The sequence below is a fragment of the Balaenoptera ricei genome, chromosome 6 (assembly GCF_028023285.1).
Source record: "Balaenoptera ricei isolate mBalRic1 chromosome 6, mBalRic1.hap2, whole genome shotgun sequence".
NCBI lineage: Eukaryota > Metazoa > Chordata > Mammalia > Artiodactyla > Balaenopteridae > Balaenoptera > Balaenoptera ricei.
The window spans coordinates 116,694,184-116,718,904 of NC_082644.1; the positions used below are offsets into that span (position 1 = coordinate 116,694,184).

General features: G+C 49.5%; 2 protein-coding genes across 2 annotated transcripts; one reads left to right on the forward strand and one right to left on the reverse strand.

The window, feature by feature from the left end:
• Window positions 1-6,028: 6,028 nt before the first annotated feature.
• TOR1B (torsin family 1 member B) lies at window positions 6,029-11,948 on the forward strand. The gene is made up of 5 exons (XM_059925815.1): window positions 6,029-6,275; window positions 6,906-7,171; window positions 8,067-8,242; window positions 9,607-9,734; window positions 10,039-11,948. The coding sequence occupies exons 1-5, from the start codon at window positions 6,077-6,079 to the stop codon at window positions 10,278-10,280; spliced, it is 1,011 nt and encodes a 336-aa protein (XP_059781798.1). The 5' UTR covers window positions 6,029-6,076; the 3' UTR covers window positions 10,281-11,948.
• A 1,736-nt stretch (window positions 11,949-13,684) lies between these two features.
• Window positions 13,685-23,597, reverse strand: TOR1A (torsin family 1 member A). Its single transcript, XM_059925816.1, has 5 exons — window positions 23,345-23,597; window positions 22,434-22,699; window positions 20,237-20,412; window positions 20,009-20,136; window positions 13,685-15,336 (listed from the first exon to the last, which is right to left on the reverse strand). The coding sequence occupies exons 1-5, from the start codon at window positions 23,523-23,525 to the stop codon at window positions 15,086-15,088; spliced, it is 1,002 nt and encodes a 333-aa protein (XP_059781799.1). The 5' UTR covers window positions 23,526-23,597; the 3' UTR covers window positions 13,685-15,085.
• Between the last annotated feature and the right edge of the window lie 1,124 nt (window positions 23,598-24,721).

The following is a 24,721-nucleotide window of genomic DNA, read 5'->3' on the forward strand; positions in this document are numbered from 1 at the left end:
GTGGCTTAATGATTATTACAAGGATGACTCAAGCAAGAAGAAAAATTTCAATATTCAGAGGGTTAGAATCAGAGGAACTTAAATTTTTTTTTTTTTTTAATTTTTAGTTGCGTTGGGTCTTTGTTGCTGCGCGCAGGCTTTCTCTAGTTGTGGCGAGCAGGGGCTACTCTTCATTGTGGTGCGCGGGCTTCTCATTGCGGTGGCTTCTCTTGTTGCGGAGCACGGGCTCTAGGTGAGCAGGTTTCAGTAGTTGCAGCACGCAGGCTCAGTAGTTGTGGCATGCGGGCCCTAGAGCGCACGGGCTTCAGTAGTTGCAGCGCACGGGCTCTAGGGCGCCCGGGCTTCAGTAGTTGTGGCTCGCGGGCTTAGTTACTCTGCGGCATGTGGGATCTTCCCGGACTAGGGGTCGAACCCGTGTCCCCTGCATTGGCAGGCGGATTCTTAACCACTGCGCCACCAGCAAAGTCCCGGAACTTAAAATTTTAAAAAAGGTTTTAGTTGTGGTAAAGTACACATAAAACTTGCCATCTTAACCATTTTTAAGTGTATAGTTCAGTAGTGTTAAGTACATTCACATCGTTGTACCTCCAACATCCAATACTCTTTTCAGCTTGCAAAATTGAAACTCTACACCCAATAAACATTAACTCCCCATGGCCCCTCCCCCAGCCCCTGGCAACCAGCATTCTGCTGCCCGTCTCTGTGAATTCATGTACTCTAGGGACCTCATATGAGTGGAGTCATACAGTATTTGTCTTTTGTGACTGGCTTATGTCACTTAGCATAATGTTCAGAGAAACCCTCATACGCTTTAAAATTTCAGTGTGTATTTCTACTTTTGTTGCAGACACATATGATAGGAAATCAGTAAAAGAGTGTTTTAACGCTTAATATTTATTTTCATGGATATAGAATAATTTGCCCATTTCGCATCCACCGCGTTCAACCATTTGAGCATTTCTGCCCATCAAGTGCAGTTTATACACTTTCACAAACCAATTTCAGTTTAGAGGAAGTAAAGTTTACGTGATTATGGTTTTTACAGTATCACCGAAGGTCAGATAGTTGCACATACAAAACCGCCTTTTCTTAACAAAAGAAACCTTTTATTTGAGAATGGTTTTAGATTTATAGAAAATTTGCAAAGATAGTACAGACAGTTTCCACATAGCCCACACCCAATTTTTCATGTTATTAACGTCTTAGTGTAAAGGGCTCCACCCTCACACCTAATCACCTCCCAAAGGCCCCACCTCCTAATACCATCACATCAGGAGTTAGGCTTCAGCATATGAATTTGGGGGGTGAGAACATACAGTCCATAGCGACGTCCCTGGCCCCCAGATCAAAGCCCACCCTCCTGGAGATGTTCTATACTTGAACACTAAATGCATATTTATGGAGTGCCTGCTGTGTATGTGGCACAGTTCTAGGAATTAGAGATACTGAACACAGCAGACAAGGCCCCAGTCCTCCTGAAGCTCTCAGGCCGGCAGGAGAGATGGACAATAGACAGGGAAACAAACAGGGTGACAACGGAGTAGGTGACCAGGTGGGAGGAAGAACGGCTACTTTAGATAGGTTGGGTGGGCTTCAAGCTGAGGTCTGAACATTCTTAGCAAGAGTTCAGGCAGAGATGGAAGCAATCTAAATGTCCATTGACAGATGAATGGATAAAGAAGATGTGGTATATATATACAATGGAATACTACTCAGCCATAAAAAAGAATGGAATAATGCCATTTGCAGCAACGTGGTTGGACCTAGAGATGATCATACTAAGTGAAGTAAGTCAAACAGAGAAAGACAAATGCCATATGATATCACGTATGTGTGGAATCTAAAAAAAATGTTACAAAATGAACTTATTTACAAAACAGAAATAGACTCACAGACATAGAAAACAAACTTATGGTTACCACAGGGGAAAGAAGGGGGAGGGAGGGGTACATTAGGAGTTTGGGATTGACATATACACACTACTATATATAAAATAAACAACAAGGACCTACTGTATAGCACAGGAAACTGTATTCAATATCTTGTAATACCCTATAATGGAAAAGAATATGAAAAATTATATCTCTATCTATATCTGAATCACTTTGCTGTACACCTAAAAACTAATGCAACATTGTAAATCAACTATACCTCAATTAAAAAAAAAAAAGAGTCGAGGCAGGAGAATAGAATGGGAAAAGGTCTAAGAGGAAGGCAGGAGCAGAGCACATAGGGCTTTGTGGTCAGAGTGAAAAGGGTAGATATTTTCCTAAGGGCTTTAGGAGCCATTGACAGGTTCAAAGCAAGACCAACATGATCCAGTCTGCTGTGAAAAGACCACCTGTCTCTGTTGTGGGGAGAACGGATCAGGGAGGACCAGGGTGGATGCAGGGGACTCCCTGGGGACTGCTGTGGTCATCCATGTGACAGGTGATGGTGGCTTGGATTAGGGGGTGGCCAAGGAGATGGAGACAGCTGAAGAGTTCTTGAGTGGGTTTTGGAGATGGGGCCGGCAACCTGTTGATGGGTCAGAAGTGGAGGCTGAGGGAAAAAAGAATACAGGACAAGCCCTAGGTTTGGGGCTAAGCAGCTGGTGGAGGATGGCTCCACTTCCTGAGATAGGGACCTTGGGGGAGGAACACATTTGGAGAAAACAATCCAGACTTCTGCTTTGACCGTGTAGGTGCTGAGACGTCTGGTCAACAGCCAAGTGGAGATGTCCAATGTGCAGCCAGATGCAGGGGCTGGAGAGAGAAAGTCGTCAGGGGCCCTCTCACTCAGGGAGAGAGGACAGAGAGAGAGGGGGTCTAGAACGGAGACTTGGGGTCGTTCAGGATTGTGGAGGGGGTGACAGGGAAGACGTGGCAACCAAAGAGGCTAACACTGGAGAGGAAGGAGGCCATCTAGCCAGGGGACTGAGCTCCAGGTCAATACACAAGTCCTTCCCCGGCAGCTGAGAATCCAGAAGGAAGGTGTCAACTACTTACAGTAAATTCAGAGTGTGGACACGAAGGCTGAAGAATAAATGCTTACTGGCCAGGCGCTGCTTTGGGGTGAGGGGGCTCACACTTTTTTTTTTTTTTTGCTCACACATCCCTTTGCACGTTTTTAGATTAACATAGAAACTTTTCGTTATAAGTTTAAGGGGTTGCAAAAGACGCAATTTCCTGTCTATTGTAAGCATGGACATTTTAGGGTAACATTGTTACTTTGTTCTTCTAGGTCTGCTCAATGGAATCTGAACGCCATAGCAGCCTTACCTGCCATCATCCATTTATAAAATGCATGAACAAGTCAGATGTTTACAATCAGTTTTCGGTACTTGAACTCACACTTCCCCCATCAAACGTCATCCTAATGAAGTGTACTTTCTGCCTAGAAGTCGTTTATCAATCATTCTACCTTATTTCTCTGCAACAAAGATATACTACAAATTAAAACTTCATATAAAAGTTTTTTCTGGTGACCACAAAGCTCTAAGTGTTAAAATACTTCTTCTGGATTGCTGTGTATTAGTACACGGTCAATCAAACCAACATAAATGGGTTACAATTTTTTTCATAAATAATTATTAAACCAAGAATTAAGATTTTATGGAAAATCTATCTATTAATGAGATGCATGGGGTTCTCTCTCTTTTCTTTTTCCATTTACTTCGTGTATCCACTGGAAAATTACTGAGTGATTTTTCTTCTTTCCAGGGGGCCAGAGGTAAGAAAGGGGAGGTGAGAAAGGAACCTGCAGGAAGCTGGGCCACTGGGGTCTTGCTCAGGGAGGAAAGAGGAAAGAAGCTGCGTTTCCACTGTATAGCACAGGGAATCATATTCAATATCTGGTAATGACCTATAATGAAACAAATCTGAAAAACTGAATCACTTTGCTGTACACCTGAAACTAACACAACCTTGTAAGTCAACTATACTTTAATTAAAAAAAAAAAAGAAAGAAAGAAAGAAAAGAAGGAAGAAAGGGAAGTACCAGGAGAGACTGTTTAGACCACTAGTGTTTGAAAGGAAACGTTTGTGTCTTTAAGGATTGTATATGGTGCTGGAAGGAATCAATGGCGTTTGGATCTGGAATTACAAAAGCTCAGTAACTGGTATTTATGACTCTAAAGATAACACAAAATACAATGTCCTGCAAGAAACAAGAAGGCTGGCACTGAACAATGGAAGTTCATCAGAGTCCTCATCACCCCCCAACGCCCGCCCTCCTCCTGTTCCTTCCCCGTCGGGCCCCTCACCTCCCCAGCCGCAGCGGCTCCTCCCTACCCCCCCCCACCCCCTCACCCCCACCCCAGCGATTCTCAGATTCCTTTCCCTCCCTCCTGCTGCCCCTGCTCCAGTTCAGGCCACGGTCTCCTCTCCTGGATTACTGCCCCAGCCTTGGACCCAGTCTCCCTGCCATAGTGTTGGCCTCTCCAACCCCAATACAGGGCCAGAGTGGTCTGAACAATCACATGCCCAAAGCCCTCCTGGGGCTCCCTTCTGGCCCCAGGATAAAGCATGGCACAAAAGGCCTTGATGATTTGGCCCCTGGCTGCCATTCCAGTCTCTCCTGTCTTCACAGTCCAGCTGCCTGAGCACCTGGGGCTCCCTGTGTGCCCAGCTCCCACTTACCAGCAGCCACAGTGCGTACTACCCCCTGCCTGGAGCGTTCACGCAGACCACCTTCACCTCTCCCCTCTTCACTTGCCCCAGTCCCCTTGGGTAATTTTTACCCATTCTTCAGGTCAAAACTGAGACATGGAGGAGGAGAGCCTTCCCCGACCTGCCCATTGGGTGAGGTGCCTCCTCTGTGCATCTCACATCACAGCACTGACCGTGCTGGTCATAAACTGTCCGTTTGCCCATTTGTCTCCCTCACTAGACTGACAGCTCTGTGAGGGCAGAGACTGTGCCTGTCCTATGCCCTGCTTTATTTATTTATTTATTTATTAAAAAAATGTTTTTGGCTGTGCTGTGGCATGCAGGATCTTAGTTCCCTGACCAGGGACGGAACCCATGCTCTCTGCAGTGCAAGCGAGGAGTCCTAACCACTGGACCGCCAGGGAATTCCCCTGTGCCCTGCTTTATCCCCAGCATACGGCACTGGATCTGACACAGCCAGTGTTTGTTAAATACTTGTTGATACACTGGCTGATGAGTGAACTCAACCCACTGTGGCAAAGCCTGGGCCAGCGTTCCCTGAACAAACCCAGCAGCCATCGTGATCTTTGATCTGACCATGTCGTTCCCTGTGTGAAACCTTCTGTGGCTCCCTATTGCCCCCCAAACAGAGGCCTTCCCCTTCCAGTCTCTGCCTAGCTCTCCATCCTCATTCTCACCAGCCTCCACCATGTGAAATACTTGCAGCTCCCCAAACTGCACAGCCTGCATATTCTGTTCTCTGCCTAGGACATCCTACTCCTCAATGTTTGCTTGGCTAACTCCTTTAATTCTCAGTTTAGACTGAGAGCGTTCCCTGCTCCATGGCCTCGGTGCTTCTCTGATCGCTCACTATTGGCCCTTGCCCACTGACTGCCTCCCCCAGAGCCTAGAAGCTCGAGGCGGGGGCGGGCAACCCCATCTCCTTCCCTGCTGTCTCCCAGCATCCAGCAAGGGGCCTGCCTTGTAGCATGCTCAATGAAAGAATGCGCTTCTGGGTTTGACTGTGCGCACCAGGGCACGTCTGCCTTGGTGTAGCCCCAGCGCTCAGCCTGGGGCCAGGCAGCCAGAGCACTCCGCAACTGTTTCAGGAAGGCAGGCAGGGTGGGGAGACTTGAGAAACGCTCACGATAGCTCCAGGGGAAGTGACGGGAGGGATGACAAAGCAAAGTGTGAAGGATCTGAGAAGCTCTTAAGAAAAAGAAACCGTAAAAATCTAGCCGTGCGTTTCACCTGCAGCTGAGAGAGTCACTACCCCTTTCCGTGGCTCTCACAAAGACGGTGGCGCAGAGCCACGCCCCTCGCCAACAAGGCCTTCCCACGGGGCGGGGGCCTGCGGGGCGGAGGTGACGCACGGACCGGAAGTCCGTCCCCACGCTCGGCCGCCCGGGCGGCCCTAGCAGCGGCTGTGGCTGCCTGCGAGCTGGGCGATGCATCCGTCTGGGCTGCTCTGGGTCGCGGCGGCGCTGCGGCTGCTGCTGGCGGCCCACGTGGCGGCGGCGTTCGAGCCTATCAGCTTGGGCATCGCCATCGGGGCCGCGTCGGCCCTCACCGGCTACCTGTCGTACACGGACCTGTACTGCCGCTTCGCCGAGTGCTGCCGAGAAGAGCAGCCGCTCAACGCGTCGGGTACGGCGGGTCCGCCCCGGAGGGGCTCGAGGGGCGCGGGGGACAGCCCCCCGCGGGCGTCAGCGCCCGGCACCCCGCGCTTACCCAGAGGTGGGGTGGGAAGGAGGAGGGGTGGGGCCTCGGCCCGGACTCCACCCTCGGAAGCCGTGTCTTCGGAGACAGATTCTCCGGATCGTGGGGCTCTGCCCAAGTTCCTTTCTAAAAGTTTGGATTCCTTGGGATGACAGTAAGAAGAAACTGAAAGCAGCAGCCCTTCGGCGCCATGTCACCCCTGTTAAGTAGTTTTCAGATGTGCAGCGTCTGCCCAGGAAGCCCACATTTGGCCCTCGGTTTTCTTACAAGCCGGAAGGGTGGGCTGGGGAAATAGCAAGCAGCTCAGTCAAGAGAGGGCCAATCCTTGGATGAACGAACACGTTTAGCTTCCTTCTCTAGTCCATTTCCTTGGAAGTGGCGTCGTGTGACTGCAGCCCGTGTGGTTCTGCCTCAGCGCTAACCCTGGGGTTTGGCAGAGACCCTGCTGGACCACTTGCTAACCTGTGCCTCTCACTTTGGCCAGCTGGGGAGAGTGCTGCTTTTCTGGTGCACGTTTAATGTGTATTTTTCTCTCTGTTCCCGGGCTGGCTCCTGCAGCCCTCAAGCTGAATTTGGAGGAGAAGCTCTTTGGGCAGCATCTGGCCACAGAGGTGATTCTCAAGGCGCTGACCGGCTTCAGGAACAACAAAAATCCCAAGAAACCACTGACTCTTTCCTTACACGGCTGGGCTGGCACGGGCAAGAATTTTGTCAGCCAAATTGCGGCTGAAAATCTTCACCCAAAAGGTCTCAAGAGCGGCTTTGTCCACCTGTTTGTGTCGACCCTGCACTTCCCTCACGAGCAGCACATAAAACTGTACCAGGCAAGGAATTCTGTTATCCCGTCCCCTGGCGTCTCGGACCCGTCCGGGCGACCCGCTCCCTGACTCCGGCCTGTGTTTCTTTCCTTTGCACTCCAGTAGCCCCAGGCCCCTGCACACTTCCCCCACCCTGGTAACCCTTTGCCATTTGCAGAGCTCTCCTGCAACTTTTTTTTCTCGCTATTGCTATGTTAAGTCGTCCTGTAGGGCTCGCATTTAAATGGACGTGCTTGTGAAAGTTAGTGTTCCTGATGTTAGGTGGGGACTGAAATGAGGAATAGAAACTGAACAAGGAAGTGACAGTGGATATTTGCCCCATAAACTGTAAGACAGGGAAGACTACCAAAAAGAGAGAATGATTTTCTTATTTACCAAATTCTGTCATAAATCCCTAGAAATACAGGAACAAACGCTTTTCGTGAAATGTCCATCTAGGTCAGCACCTTTGTTCACTGCACCAGTAAAAGGCAGTGGTCTTGGGATGCTGTGCCGGTCTTAGTCTAGTTTCTTATTCCTCAGTATGCCTGGTAAAATTAACGTGAGATGCCCAGCCACGGGGAGATGAAAATTACGGGTTGGTTAACAGTGAAATGATCAATATATTCATGTATCTTAGACCCTGATACCTTTAAAAAGTCACATTTGGCACGTCATTTGAGTTAGGAAAACACTTATTTGCATTTTAGCACCTATCTCTCTGCCAGTTTCCACTTCTTATAGATGAAGTTTTGGAAAAGCTCTCAGCCAGTGAGTGGAGGTTAGGGTGTGATTTTCTTTGTTAAACCCCAGAGAGCTCTGGTTTTTCACCTTCCCGACCATGAGGAACAGTGGAGCGCTTCTCCTCCCCTGGGCATATCTTCTGAGTCCCTGCATCCTATTTCTTTTATGGTTGGTCTAGGACCAGTTACAGAGGTGGATTCGGGGTAACGTGAGTGCATGTGCGAGCTCCGTGTTCATATTTGACGAGATGGATAAATTGCACCCGGGGGTCATTGATGCAATCAAGCCGTTCCTAGATTACTACGAGCAGATTGATGGCGTGTCTTACCGGAAGGCCATCTTCATCTTTCTCAGGTCAGTGGGAGGTGTTTCTCCGAGGGCACACAGCCCTTCATTCTGCCAGGGCTAGAAGAAGGTCCTGGCAACCTCAGCAGGTCCCAGGGACAAAAGTGCCAGCCTGGCAAAAGTGACTCACGGACTTCTTTTACTTTGGGGTTGCTAGTGTCAGCATGGCACAGAGCAGGGGCAGGAGGAAACAAATGAAGGAAATAGTTGCTGATAACAGGTAATTTCATTACTTGCACATGTTGTCTCTGAGGGTTATAAAAAGTTGTAGCGGGCTTCCCTGGTGGCGCAGTGGTTAAGAATCCGCCTGCCAATGCAGGAGACACGGGTTCGAGCCCTGGTCCGGGAAGATCCCATATGCCGCGGAGCAACTAAGCCCATGCGCTACAACTACTGAGCCTGTGCCCTAGAGCCCGTGAGCCACAACTACTGAAGCCCGCGAGCCACAACTATTGAAGCCCACACGCCTAGAGCCCGTGCTCCGCAACAAGAGAAGCCATGGCAACGAGAAGCCCACGCACAGCAACGAAGACCCAATGCAGCCATAAATAAATATATATTAAAAAAAAAAAAAAAGTTGTAGCATTACACACCAAGTTCTGAAAAAGATTTTCAGTTCCTGAGGGCAGGTGCTATTTTTTTTTGTCTAGTAGCAAAAAAAAAACTTAGTAAATATTCCTTGGTTAAGAATAAAACTTAGAGAAATATCACAATCTGATTCCATATTAGAAAACTCATAGTGTTTCCTGATGATATGTGACATTTGTAAGAAGTCATTACAACCCTTTAATACATATAGGCTGGCTTATATATTCGACTTTGAAACAAGCTGTATAAGGACCTCCTTGGCGGTCCAGTGGTTAAGACTTCGCCTTCCAGTGCAGGGGTGTGGGTTCGATCCCTGGTCGCAGAGCTAAGATCCCACATGCCTCGCGGCCAAAAAACCAAAACATAACAGAAGCAGTATTGTAACAAATTCAATAAAGACTTTAAAAATGGTCCACATCAAAAAGAAAAAAAAGCTGCATAGAAACTCAAAAAAAAAAAAAAAAGAATAAACTTAGAGCAGGTACGTTTCCTGATTAGAGAGAGAAGTCTTTTTATTTTTAATTAATTTTTATTGGAGTATAGTTGATTTACAATGTTGTGTTAGTTTCTGCTGTACAGCAAAGTGAACCAGTTTTACGTATACGTATATCCACTCTTTTTTAGATTCTTTTCCCATATAGGCCATTACAGAGTATTGAGTATAGTTCCTGTGCTATACGGTAGGTTCTTATTAGTTATCTATTTTATGTATAGTAGTGTGTATATGTCATAGACAGAGAAGTCTTAATGTGTGATTTTAATCTTCGTTTCTTTGGCAAACTCAGCAATGCAGGCGGGGACCTCATAACTAAGACGGCCCTTGACTTTTGGCGGGCAGGGAGAAAGAGGGAAGACATCCAACTGAAGGACCTGGAGCCGGTGCTGTCTGTTGGAGTCTTCAATAACAAACACAGTGAGTGCCCCTGGCGAGGAGCCCTTCACCCTGCCTGCAGTCACCCTGTCTCTAAGCCTTTCACGAAACCACAGAATCTGCTCGCCTCCATGCCTTGGTTGAAGTAGGGACTTTTTCGGAGGGCATTCTATTCTAGAAGCTAGTTAGCAGGGGTAGCCAACCGATCCTTACATCAGGCTTGACAAAAAGAGAATCTTGAGGGCTACAGACGTGAAGCATGTGCTGGGCCCTGTCAGAGCAGCGAGCTTGGCCGGGTGACAGGGACAGTTACAGGCGAGAAACCCAGCTGTGCCTTGTTTCCCAGGTGGCCTGTGGCACAGCGGACTGATAGACAGAAACCTCATCGACTACTTCATCCCCTTCCTGCCCCTGGAGTATAGCCACGTGAAGATGTGCGTGCGGGCAGAGATGAAGGCCCGCGGTTCTGCCATCGACGAAGATGTCGTCACCAGAGTGGCAGAGGAAATGACGTTTTTCCCTAAAGACGAGAAAATCTACTCAGACAAGGGCTGCAAGACTGTGCAGTCACGGCTGGATTTTCACTGAACTCTTACCCAGGTTGGGTGAGACGCGGCTGGGAGCCCAGGGAACTCGGGGCCTGGCCTTTCCAAGCACTTTTGAAGACCTCTTCAGGGTTTGCACATTTGCACCCGTGGACTTGCGGGATATGGAAGGTTCTAAGGGTTGATTTTTGAAATGATGCTCATCTGTTAAGGCTGCTTGTCGTTTTGCAACAGGACAGCAAGCCAGCTGTTCACTGTGGTTGAAGATGAACTTGTGAAGTCCCTCCCCTCCCCTGCCACTACCACTTAACTGACCTTGACAGAAGTGCCTTGAAAACAGCTGTGTGAGTGAGACCAAGGACTCTTTCTGACCCAACGGTACCCACACCTGAGAAGCTGAACTGAAGGAGTCCGAGGGCCCCGCTGCAATCCGGGGAGCACTGGATTTTCACCTGCCAGAAACATTCTTCCGCTCTAGTTCTTTTTCTTTACAGAGCGCGTTCACTGACTTGAAGTATTTTCAGGTAAAATCGGCGGCACCTTCAGGCACAGTGTCGTGTGGGATGACCTGGGCCCACAGGCTGAGCACGCAGCTGGGGGAACCGCCTGTGTGTGGCATGGGGGCTCCACGCCGGGGCCCTGCAGCCAGGCGGGACGGGCAGGACCTCTCCGTCTGTCCGTGGCTTTGCTGCTGCTGACAGCCCTGGTCATGGAATTCCTTCTCCCAATTCTCACTTGGTACTGATCGCAGCCTTCCTTGTATCACTTCTACTCCTTAACTTCAGCCACAGCTAGATGTCCCCCCAGCCATATCATCCCTAGAGTCGGATCAGAACGCGACTGTTGGCTTTGAGTTTGAGTCCTTGGGTCCCACGATGAAATGTTTGTCTGTTACAGTTTACACGTGGGTCAGTCTCTCACTTGACTGCACAGAACCATTTGAAATCCGTAGGACAGAGTCATTCTCCACGGATGACGCGTGCCGACTGAACGGTCAGCTTGCAGGTTCTCGTTGCCGAAGTGGAAGTATTGGACACTTCAAGTGCTCGAGTTTTCAAGGATATGTATATTTTTTATAATGTTCTTACTTCTGAATCTTAGATAATAGAAATATGGGACATTGCTCATTTTAAAACATGGGAAGGAATAAATTGCCTATTCCTTTATCAGATACTCTTAAGGTTGTGGCTGATCCTGGGTGTCATCTGAGAATGACACCCTGTATGGCAGCGTCAGGCTGGGCTGCCCTGGCCACTGGGAAATACGACTTCCATTCCAGCCAGTGTGAATCGTTCTGTCTTGCAGTTGCAATGCAACTGCAGACATGTAATGAGAACATGCAGCTTTTTTCTATATAAGACGTGGCAGAATGAATGTTCCTCCCACGTGGCAACGCCTTATAGAGGATCACACTTAGTCTTTAAACAATGCCAAGGTGAGGCTTAAAATTTTTAGCACATGTTCTCAAGTTGGAGCTAAGTTATGTTTCTTTTGTCACCTTTTGGGTGTCTGGTCGGGAGGAGATAAGATTTTTTGTTATGATGCAATAAACTCAACACGTGTTGGCTACCTTTGGACTGCTGTTACTGATTTGTAACTTGAAAAGGCCACAGTTGCTCATGGCCCAGTCTCCCCACCCCATGTAAGATGTAGACAAACTTAAATTGACCTACTGAATGTCAAATAATAAAGCCTAAATTTTATCATGTGAGATGCCACTTGCAGATTTTTTTTCTGGTTTGTTTATTTGGTAGCTCTGAAAAGTTTGAGCTTAGAATAAAGGCTCTTTGATAACTCAGGTGGCTTTAGGCTCACCGTACCCTGGACACGCTGGTTGGCATTCTTTACCTCATAAAGAATCAGTATTTATCTTAGGGACTTCCCTGGTGGTCCATTGGTGGAGAATCTACCCTCTAGTGCAGGGGACGTGGGTTCGATCCTTAGTTGGGGAACTAAGATCCCACATGCTGTGGGACAACTAAGCCCGCATGCCGCAATCAGAGAGAAGCCCGCACGCTGGAACTAAAGACCTGACGCGGCCAAAAATTAAAAAAAAAAAAAAAAAGACCTTAAAAAAAAAATTTACCTTAAAGTCTGTTATCCCCAAACAAATACAAAGTTAAATTGGATTAGATGATGGGTTCTACTCCATCGAATTTTCATGGATGAAAATATCATCAGAAAGAGCTGGTCGTCTTCCTAACAAATATATTCTCCTAAAATTAACGTAGGAAGGAAACTGAGGCACTAAAACGTGACTCACGGCTGCCATTCTGAACCTGAGCAAGGCCGAGCTCAGACCAGGACACCTACTTGCCTGGTCTTGCCTGCCCTGAAGTGGTAAATAATGAAATCCTTGTTATGTTAACCAGATTTCAGCTTAATCCGTTAACCTGGGCTCTTATTATTGACAGTGATTTGTTAACACCAACTCTTCCCAGGACTGAGGATGGAGCCCTTTCTAGAAAGCTGAGACCCTCTTCGCCATCACGTCACCCACTCCTGTAATTTCCCGGTTGGAGGTGTTCATCCCATGAGGCTGCCCTTCTCCGTCTGGATCTCAGGCTAATGTCGCTTCTACTTCATCCCACGCTGTCTCATCTCAAAGACTGAACTTTCCAAGGGGAGCCAGGGGACCCCTGTGTTCCCTAATTAGGGACTCCCAGGTGCTGGGGCTGCCATTTTCAGATGAATGGTAGGCCCTAATCCGTTACTCCTGGGGCCGTGACAACAGGCCAGCTTCAGGTCAACATCAAGCACTTTCCTACGTTCAGTGCTGCCTTAGGGGGCCTGGGCGGGTGGGTAGCCATGAGGCAGAGGGGTCCAACCCGTCTTCTGTGCCTGCTAGAAACTGCCCCTGCGAGCACTGTGCAAACGCTCATACCCCACAGCAGCCCTCGTAGGCACATAGGTGTGTTGCACAAAACAAGGCATGTTTAGGTTCCGACACTGCTCTGTACTCCTGCCCAGCTTCTCAGCGGGAGGTACGTCTGTAGACTTGAAGGAACTCCACAGCTGAGTGTCGGGAGCTCCATGGCCCCCCTTGACGGAGTGTGACACCCCGGGCAGCTGAGCAAAGAGCCGGAGCTCCCAAGATCCTCAGAGTCCCTGTCACACTCCCCTCCATTCCAGCCTGGGCTGCACTGTTAGGTCTAAATTCACAGCTTAGGGACTTCCCTGGTGGTGCAGTGGTTAAGAATCCGCCTGCCAGCGCACGGGACACGGGTTTGAGCCCTAGTCCGGGAAGATCCCACATGCCGCGGAGCAACTAAGCCCATGCGCCACGGCTACTGAGCCTGCGCTCTAGAGCCTGCGAGCCACAACTACTGAGCCTGCGTGCCACAACTACTGAAGCCCGCATGCCTAGAGTCTGTGTTCCACAACAAGAGAAGCCACCGCAATGAGAAGCCCACACACTGCAACAAAGACCCAATGCAGCCAAAAGTATAAAATAAAAAAAAATTTTTTAATTAAAAACAAAAGCAAGTGACATGAATGTTTAAAAATGAATGAATGAATGAATGAATATATAAATAAATAAAATTTATTAAAAAAAAAAAAAGAATCCACCTACCAACGCAGGGGACGCAGGTTCGAGCCCTGGTCTGGGAAGATCCCACATGTTGCAAAGCAACTGAGCCCGTGCGCCACAACTACTGAGCCTGTGCTCTAGAGCCTGCGAGCCACAACTACTGAGCCCGAGTGCCACAACTACTGAAGCCCATGTGCCTAGAGGCCGTGCTCCACAACAAAGAGAAGCCACCGCAATGAGAAGCCCGTGCACCGCAATGAAGAGTAGCCCCCGCTCGCTGCAACTAGAGAAAGCCTGCACACAGCAATGAAGACCCAATGTGGCCAAAAATAAAAAAATAAATTAAAAAAAAAATGTATTCACAAATCGTACACAATTTTACTGTAAAATGGTAGCTGTTTGCATTAATAAATAAAGACACTGTTCTCAGCATCCTGGGGGGCAGCTGAGCTTTCCCAGAGGTTTGGGGAGTTCTGATTAAACATAATGAAAATTAGTAATCAGTGAGGAAGGTTTTAAGAAAATATGGCAAAACCTGGTACAGAGCATGTGGCTCATTTAGGAATGGAGAGCAGAGAAGGGCCTTTGCAAAGCTGACTGACCGGCCAGTGACAAGCTGCAGATGCTTTTCTTTCGAGGAAATTCTGTTTCTAACAAATTGTTCACGACATTACTAAGATCATTCCCACAGTTCACAATGCTACTGTGATGAAAACTCTTGGGGAGGACATTTAGGTCTTGTCTGTGACGGGCCTGCGTGTGTCCCCTTACACACTTGTCCTTCTATAAACACTTACTGCCCTTGCGATGGTCATCCTAGGACAGATCGGCTCGCTGCTAGAGCCTCCGTCCCCAGTACAGTGACACCATCCTACAGAAGACAGGCCGAGGACTCAGGCTTTTTAGCAGTAAAGACATCACAGTGTATGTTGTAATGACAGGAACTTAAAAAAACACACAAAGCCAACAACTTAAGAGTCTGAAAAGTTTCTTCATAATGTTAAAAACCATTTTAAATAAAATTATCACATTTTCAGTAAAACTGATTCATCCTTCCTTGAAACAGAAACACTTGAAATTAAAACATGATTTTTAAAAAATCATGAGGCCTGGCACAGGTGAGCTGGGGGCTGGCTCCTCCTGCTTCTGTAGGCTCTGGGGCTGTTTCCATCTGTGATGCGTCACCGACGGCCCGCAGGCCCTGCTGGATGAAAATAACGCCCAGGAAAATGCCTGTCCTGTCACACCGGAATAATTCATTTTACTCCTCTTCCGGGACCAGAGCGGGGATGCGGGAAGCGACATCTCTGGTGCCATCAGTCATCGTAGTAATAATCTAACTTGGTGAACACAGTTTTGCAGCCTTTGTCAGAGAAAACTCTCTCCTCTTTGGGGAAAAATGTCATCTCCTCGGCCACTCTGCTTACAATGTCCTCGTCAACTTCGTAGCCTCGGGACTGCATTTCGACTCGGATGCACATTTTTAGGTGTTTGTATTCCAGGGGGAGGAAGGGAACAAAATAATCAATGAGATTTCGGTCAATTAAGCTGCTGTGCCAGAAGCCACCTGGGGAAAAGAAAAAGGTGCTGTTCATCCACTGTCCACCCACCCGTCCACCTATCCACACACCTCTGCTGGGTGTCAGCCATGAGGTGGAGCCCCGCACCTGCCCTCATGGGGCTCACAGCTTAACGAGCAGTCAGACTAGCCAGTGAGCTCACCCAGGGCAACCGCGAGGGGCGACGCTCCTGTGAGAGCCAAGGGCAGGGTGATGCCGCAGTGGGCAGGAAGGCCTCTCAAGACGTGACCTCTAAGATCGCAGGCGGGTACCCTTCCTATGCATTTATTAAAATTTTTAGATATGAAAAAAAAAAAAAAAGGATCTGAAGTGGGAAAGGGGCTCACCACCCACCCTGGAACAAGCAGGCAGGCCGAGTAGCAAACGGAGCAGGTTCACAGAAAGTGAAAGGTGAGAAGAAGTGTTCCCAGGGAAGGACCAGCACTCCCGCATCTTGGAAATTTGAGACTGGCTGGGGTTCCAGCGGCTGGGATTAGCAACAGGGTAGAGACCCACTGCCGCTGCCGGCAGGTCCCAACCCTCCAGAGCGTTTGGGGGACCAAATGCTAGAATCCTCAGTAATGTGTGAAGACAGCGCTCTGTTACGGCCACAGGGCTCGCACTTTCCCTGGATGAGGCCTGCCTCTGCCCAGTCTCGGGCCCTCCGAGATTCTCGGCCTCTTGACCCTCCCACTTCCCCTTCTGAGACGACGCAGCACCCATTGGATCACACTCAGCGTTTCTTCATGAGGACGGTTCCCCTTCCGCCTTGCCGCTTCACCCCTGTGCCTTAATCCCGGTCTGCCTCTGACACCAACTCCATCCTGTATTTTTCCCCCACACCACCAAGCGGTTCTCTGAGCCCACCTGCGTTCAGCTCAATTCTGACACTCTCTACCTGGAGACTCCGTCAGATCCCACAGGTTAAGGACTCAGCCCCACAAGACCGTCCCCTCCTTCAGCCACCAACCAAAAGTTCGGGTTGTCACCCGTGCTTCTGAGGTTCCAATGACCCCCTCCTTGGGTTCAATTAATTTGCTAGAGCAGCTCACAGAAACTCAGAGAAACATTTTCTTACTAGATTACTGGTTGATTATACAAGGATATAACTCAGAAACAGCCAGCTGGAAGAGATGCACAGGGCAAAGTATGTGAGAAGGGGCGTGACCCTTCCATGACCTCTGAGTGCATCACTCGCCCCAGATCTCCACGTGCTCACCAACCTGGAAGCTCTCCACGCCCTGTCCTTTAGGGGTTTTATGGAAAATTCTTTACATAGCCACGGTTGATTAAATCACTGGCCATTGGCGACTGATTCAGCCTTCAGCCCCTCTTCCCTCCTGGGAGGTCTACAAGGGCTGGAGACTGAAAGTTCCAACCCTCCAATCAAGGGTTGGTTCCCCTGGAAGCCACCCCCCACCCTGGTATTTTCCAAAAGTCACCTCATTAACACAAACTCTGATGTGGTTGAAAGGGGTTTGTTAGGAATATCAAAGACACCATTATGGCTCTATCACTCTGAAACTCCAAGGGTTTTAGGAGCTCTGTGCCAGAAAATGCGGATGAAGACCAAATATACTTGTCTTACTATCAATCACATCTGGGGTTTATTCTTTTCTTGCCCAACAGTGCTTTGCACACAGCTGGTGCTCAATAAACATCTGACAGCCCGGATGCGGTGGAGTCTGTGGCCGTGGGAAAGAAGCACACCGAGCGCTGAGCAGCCGCAAGCCGGACAGCCCTGGGCAGCTCGTCTCCAGCAGGCCTGCCCTGTGCCAGGCGCGCCTGAGGCCCGAGGCAGGGGATGGAGCAGGGCCAGGCGGACGTGGACCGGCCACCCAGTAAACAGACGATTCCAGGTAGCGCCAGGGCCTGTGAGCACTGAGCTGGGGCCATCAGGCAAGGAGAGCAGAAAGCTAATCAGCCAGGGAGTCAGGACGACAAGGACCCGCCACACAGGGGCCCCGAAGAGTGCTCAGGTGGAGCAAGTGACTTTACAAACCACCGACCGACCACTGACCGACCACCCCGCAGTCCACATCCTCAGCCTGACCGCCCCCCCCCCCCCGCCCCGGAACTGCACTGGAACTTCAGCCGCCTGCCCCGCATCTCTGCCTTCAGACGAGTCATCCCTTGCCGGACACGTCCCTCTTCATCTCCCACCCTCTCTGCAAACCTCCTCCTCCTGCAGGCCGGCCCCTAAATGGCAGTGCCACCCTGCCAAGTGCTCAGGCCAGATTCTCGATTTGTCTCTCTCATTCCCACACACAGTCCCTTAGGAAATCTTATTGTTTCCACCTTCAAATCCCAGTCAGACCATGTCCCACCTCCCCCGGCTGCCACGGCTGGGCCAAGCCGCCAGCATCTCCCCCAAGGTTGTTGCAGCCGCTCCTTGCTGGCCTCCCCGTCCCTGCTGCCTTCAGTCTGTTCTCCACCCGGCAGCCAGGTGGTCCTGTTAAAACTAGGTCCGATCAGGGAACTGTCTGCTCAAAACCCTCCAGGGGCTCCCTCTTGCACTTGGAGCCAAGCCCAAGGCCCTCCTGTGGTTCCCCAGGCCTTCCACAATCTGCACCCCACCCCAAGCTCCACCTCTCATCTGACCTCCTGTCCCCTGCCTTCATCCTGGCCCAGGCACACTCCTGCTTCAGGGCTCTCGCGTGTGCTGTTCCCTCCCATGGAATGCTTTTCCCTCCCGTGTCCACATGGCTCTCTCACTCCTCAGGTCAGCCCAGATGTCACCCTCACAGTAAGACTTCCCTGACCACTGTATTTAAAACTGCAGGGACTTCCATGGTGGCGCAGTGGTTAAGAGTCCGCCTGCCAGGGCAGGGGACACAGGTTCGACCCCTGGTCTGGGAAGATCCCACGTGACGCGGAGCAACTAAGCCCATGCGCTACAACTACTGAGCCTGTGCTCTCGAGCCCGCAAGCCACAACTACTGAAGCCCACGTGCCACAACTTACTGAAGCCCGCGCGCCTAGAGCCTGTGCTCTGCAACAAGAGAAGCCACCGCAATGAGAGCCCGTGCACCACAACGAAGAGTAGCCCCCGCTCACTGCAACTAGAGAAAGCCCGCGTGCAGCAACGAAGACCCAACACAGCCAAAGATAAATTAATTAATTAATTAATTTTAAAAATTAAAAAATAAATAAAACTGCAGCTCACCCTCGTCCCACACCCCCCAACCCCTATTTATTGGTTTACTTTTTTCCCTATTGTGGGGAAAGCGGAAGATAAATCTCTACCTCTACGTAGATATGGGTCCCGGCATCTGACACGTTTCCTTACTTGTTATCATTAGGATAGAGACTCCACGAGAGTAAGGATTTCTGTTTTGGCTCACTGCTGTGTCCCCAGTTCTTGGACCAGTGCCTGACACCTAGTAGGTGCTCAACAAATACGTTGAGTGAACGAATGAAAGAGTTCAGCCATCTGCCTAAGGCCGGAGTCAGGACGTGGCTGAGCCAGGCCTGCCCAGATCCGAAGCTCATCCTCTGGAACCCTCTGGAACCTGCAGAGTGGGTTCTAGGCCAGAACCACTTGCTGTGGTATTCAGGGGCTGAGACTTCTACTGCGTGTGTTCATACTTCTGGCATGCCAAGAATCTACTCAACATATTACAAAATATTTTGTGTTTCACCGTTAACATTCCACTTGCACGAATTGACATAAAATAGCCCATTACTGTTCATGTAACTCTGAAGTGCTATGAATTTCTTGACAAGTCTGTTTCAGAGGAGACCTTCTGTTTTACAATTTCAAGAACAAACCTGAGCAAATGGTAGCGTTCAACCCACATGGCTCACGGATTTTACCCAGTGAGTCAGTCTCCAACATGGTGTCTTTCCACATCCAAGGGTTCAAGGTCAAAAGTGAATGTGTCAGGTCACTGGCAAAGCAATGAGCTTGGTAGTAAAAGCTCACACTCTGGAATAGAGATACCTAATAGGCTGTGTGTCCTTGGGCAAGGGGCTCTCTCTCTGAGCCTCAGTTTCCTCATCTATAAAATGAGGACAGTAATAGTTTCTACCCCAGGAGGTTATTGTGGAGATTAAAGGAAACATGCAGGTAGAGAGTTTCACACAGTGCCCAGTACAGAACAGGGGCCCAGCCACTGCTTGGCTGTTACTCCCGGGCACAGACCCTCAGGGTTCTAGGTCAATGTGCAGAAAGAAAGGGACCTAACGGGCCCATCTCCTCCATCAGAGGCTCCCCGGCAGCCTTCCTTGTTCCACCACCCGCTTTTACAAAGGAAAATGATTTGGCTGAAAAAACCAGGAAACGAATTTTCAAGATCTTGATGATCAACAATGTCCCTATTTCTTTAAAACGGCATCTCCCAAACTTGCGTATGTGTAAAAGTCACCTGGAGTTTGTTAACACAGATTCCCTCAGGAATTTGGACTCAGTAGGCCTGGGGAAGGGACTCAGAATTGGTATTGCTAACCAGCCCCCAGGTGATGGTGAGGTCGTCAATTTAAAACTTAAAGGCGTGGGATCATGAAGTAGGGGGACGTTGTGCTGGGAACGGATGGCCTCGCTTACTGTTGTTTTTTTTTTTGGCCGCACTGCACTGCATTTGGGGTCTTAGTTCCCCAACCAGGGATCGAACCCACGGCCTCTGCATTGGAAGTACGGAGTCTTAACCACTGGACCGCCAGGGAAGTCCCCCCACTTACTGTTCTTGTTATTGAAGGCCGACACAGACAAGGCATGCTCCATGTCTCTGAGCTTGATTTCTTCCCTCTGCTTTCCACTTCTCCAGAAATCTAAAGCCACGTCTGTGATCCTTTCTGCTCCAGCATTGCTGCAAAAGAACTCTAGTGAATAAGGACTGGGGTTTTTTCCCCGAAGCCCCCAGGCTGGGGCTCAGAGCTCTTCAAACCATGTCCCAGCCCCGACTTTACCTGAGAAATACGAAGATGGCTTTCTGATAGGAGACCCCATCCAAGTTGTCATAATAGTCTAGGTAAGGCTTGATGGCATCTATGAGGCCAGCATGCATCTTGTCCATCTCATCAAATATGAAGATGGACCTCGCACAGGCACTCACGTTGCCGCGAATCCACGACTGTAACTGATCCTGAACGACAAGGGGGAAGAGCCAATACAGATGCTCAGAGTGCGAGTGACACCACCAGAGTGAGCACTATTAACGCTACAACCGCCTCTACAAAGGCTGCATTTACGGACTGCTTACTGTGTGCTCCCCGCTGTGCTAAGAACTTTATACAAGCTCTTTTGTTTCTCACCGCAACGCCACGTAGTGGGCATTATCATACCCATTGTACAGATGAGGAAACTGAAGCACAGAGAGCATAGTCAACTGAGATTACAAAATTTGCCCAAGATTACAAAATTAGTATGTGACAGAGCTAAGATCTGAATCCCACCCTGCCTGATTCCAAAGCCCCACACTCGGATTGTAATTCTTGTCCTGCGACATGTCACGTCGACGCCGTGTCACTGAGTTGCGGGGCCTCTGTCATCAAAATGGCAATGTTAACACATATCCTGTGCACGCCAGCCTTCTCGGAAGAAGGCAGAGGCCAAGTGACCTCTTCTCTCATTCAGTCCTTAGATCAGCCTGGAGAAGGGGCTCTAACCTTCCGATGGGGGAAGTGAGGAGAACTCAAGTGCACACACACTTGGGGATGAGTGTGGTGAGGCAACACTCTTGAGTTTCTGGAACAATGCCTGGAGGTTGCTGAAATAAATTTGCTTAAGTGGAACATTCCCTAAGAACATATTTAGGCACTTCTTATATTAAACAATCAAGATAAGAAGGAGAAAGGACCCTTTACATCAGAAATTTGAACTATGGTTCTATACAGTTCTTTCCTGGATGTTTCCCCCTACGGTAAGGAGAAAGAATTAGCTACCTGTTTCTGAGGAAAATTCTGTAAGTTACAATGACTTGACTTCTTGACTTCTTATGATTTGGGGTTTTGCTTGGCTACTCGGACCATGGTTACAATGTTCCATGGGTACATATTTAACTTAAGCAGTAACTCTGCTCTGTAGGTATGGACTAACCTCTATTTACAGAACGAGAACCTCAGGGGAGCTGAAGTGACTTGCCTGAGTCCACAAAGCGAACCACCTTTTAAACAAGGATTCCTTCATGTCTGGCAGGCTCCAGCAGCCAAGGTCTTCCCATTCTGCTTCTCCCACTTACAGACAACAACAGAGAACATGTATCGAGCACTCACTACAGGTAAGATGCTGTTCTAACCACTGTTCATACAATGTTTTATTGTGATCTTCCAAAACCCATCAAAGTAGTTACTACTGTGTTCCCTATTTCACAGATGAGGAAACTGAGGTGTAGAGAGGTTAAGTAACTTGCTCAAAGTCACATAGCTATTAAACAGTGAAGACAGAATGCTAACTAGGGTGACTAACTCATCTCTATTTGCCTGGAACTTTCTCAGTTGTAGCACTGAAAGTCCCACATCCCAGAGACTCCTGGACAGTTGGTGACCCTGATGCTCTCCCAAGCCAAAGGGAAAAATGTGTTCACACAAGTGAGGATTAAAAAAGGCAATAGTTAACGTTGATTTGAACGCTTATGTGCCAGGCATCATGTTACATACTTGACACACAGAGCTCAAGAAATCCTCACAACTGCCATTTGACAGGTGAAGAACCTGAGTCTCAGGGAGGTCAGGTGACTTTCCCACAATTACACAGCTGTAAGGAGCCTTAGGGCTCAAATCCAGGTGTGCCTGCTGACAAAGCCAGACTGTTAAATAGGGAGTTAAACCGTAAAAGCAAACTTAGGCCTCCCTAGAAACGTTTCCTCTTTTATAAAACGTGTTAAGATTTGAAGATCTTTAAACTGGATTTGATTATGTCCATCTCTCAAATCCTATGACCCCACTTACTATCACACTGAGCCTGTTTTCAGAAACCACCACGAGCTTTGATGGTATAATTGCTCCCTGCATCTCCAACCCTCTGTAAGTTCCACACTTTTCAAAGAGGAACTGATGCATTTTCAGGGCTCTCTCATTTCAACACGGAATTTCCAAATCCCGTTCCCCAACAAAGAAACCCCAAACCCAGCATCATCCAGGAAGGATCCCGAAATTTGGCCCTTGCCTTATACAGGGTGATGTTGGAGACGTGAGGGAAGTGCAGTGTGGCCACAAACAGGTGGACGTAGTCACTGTTCAGACCACCCTCGTAAATATTCTCTGCGATGATCTTGCTGACAAAATTTTTGCCGGTGCCCGTCCACCCGTGTAGGGAGAGGGTGAGAGGTTTCTTGGGCTTCGGGTTGCTTATGAAGCCAGACACAGCATTTAAGATGACTTTCTTTGCAAGATGCTGTCCAAAGAGCTTGCTGTCCAGATCCTTCTGCAGCGCTGGGAAAAACAAAGCCAGTCAGGCGGGGAGTAGGGGGACACACGTGGCAAAACGCAGCCCAGTTGACAGGCTCATGTGAAAGCCAGCAAAGCCCGCTAAGCTCTTCAAGCGTCTAGTGAGACGCGGAAGTAGGTAAGCACTTGGCCCAGGTGACCGGCGGGTCCAGCAGGCCCTCCCTCTGCTAGTCCTGCCCGTTCCCGAGTCCTCCTTCCTGAAGAGACCCTTGGCTCCAGTGCCTCCGCCACCAGCGTGAGCCCCTCACCCCCGCTCGGTCCCTCCCACCCCACGCCCAGCTGGAAAAGGGCGGCGGTTCGGGCCCCATTGCTCCGCCTCGGAAGAGTCCCCACCAGCCTTCCCGTCTCCGGCGAGGAAGGAGTAAAAACTCTCTGCAGGAAGTTTCCAATCGTCCACACTCCCAGCTTCTGAGCGAAGGTGCCCAAACAGCAGCTGGCTTCCGCAGGTCTCCGACCAAAGTCCGGTCTGCCTGTGGTCGTGGCCCAGGAGCCAGGCCCCATCCCGCACTCCGGTTCCGGGTCCGGCCCCCGCCGGCCTCAGCGCTGCCCGGGCTTCCGGGCCTCCTGGACCCCAGCCTCTGACCCCCGCCCCAGCCCTAGCACCAGCCCCCAGCCCCCGCCCCATCTTACCGTCTCGGCTGAGGCTCTGCTTCTGGCTGCAGCACTCGGCGAACAGGCAGTAGAGGCGCGGGTAGGAGATGTAGCCGGTGAGGACGCCGGCCAGGGCCAGTCCCAGGCTGATGGGCTCCACCGCCCGCACCGCCAACGGCGCCAGCAGCACCAGGCCCAGTGCGGCCCGGCTCAGCTTCATGCCCGGACCCGCGCCGCCCCGCGCGTTCTCGCGCCTACCGCAGACCGGCGCTACCGCCAGACTGCACTTCCGGTTCCTCCCGCCGGGGCCGCCATCTTTGTAGCGGGCGGACCTCCTCCGACGCCGGCGGCCGCCATCTTTGTGAGGGGCAGGCCCGTGCCTGCTTTGGGCGCTGGGGCCGCTGGAGGGGCCAATTTTTTTTTTAATAAAACATTTTTGGGAACAGTTTTACATTTATAGAAAAGTTGACAGGACAGTACAGAGAGGTTCCATATTACCACACCCCCGCCCGCACAGTTTCCCCTATTATTAACATCTTACATTAGTATGTTACATTTGTTAAAATTAATGAACTTATATTGCTAGATTGTAACTAAAGTTTCTTCATATTTCCTTAGGTTTTACCTAACGTCCTATTTGTGATCCGGGATCCCATCCAAGATACCACATTATATTTAGTTGTCATGTCTCCTTAGCTCCCCTTGGCTGTGACTGTTTCTCAAACTTTCCTTGGTTTTGATGACCTTGAGAGTTTGGGGGGAGTACTGGTCAAATCTTTTGTAGGATCCCCAACTACTGGAATTTGTCTGATGCTTTCCTTATGATTAGACTGGAGTTACGGGTTTTGGGGAGGAATATACTTTACAGAGATAAAGTGCTATTTTTATAACATCATATCAAAGGTACACAGTCAACATGATTTATGACTGTTGATGTTGACCTTCATCACCTGGATAAGGTAGTGTTGGTCAGGTCTCTCCCAGGTAACGATACTTCCACTCATTCATTCATCATTTTGAGGATCGCCTATGGACTCGATCCTGGGGATTCAAGAAAAAGTGAGGCACACGTGATTCCTGCCTTCAGTGACCTTGCATTCATTCGAGTGAAGGGGAAAAAAAGCTAGAAGAAAATCTGGTTTACAGATGAGAAAACTGAGGCTCCGAGGCGAACGGATTTGTCCAACGATTTAAGGAAGCTGTGAGCAGGGCTCAGATCTGACTCCAAAGCCACACTTCTCTAACCACACAATACCTGCTTTAAATCAGCCCAGGAGTCAACCGACCTGTTCTTTCCTCGTCACAACCTGTGTAACTACCTCAGGAAAAATGGCACAGGTGGGCCGTACTTGACAGCTCAGAGACTGGAGCCTGTCCACCTCTCTTAAACTAAATGAGAAAACCCCTCTCAGTGAC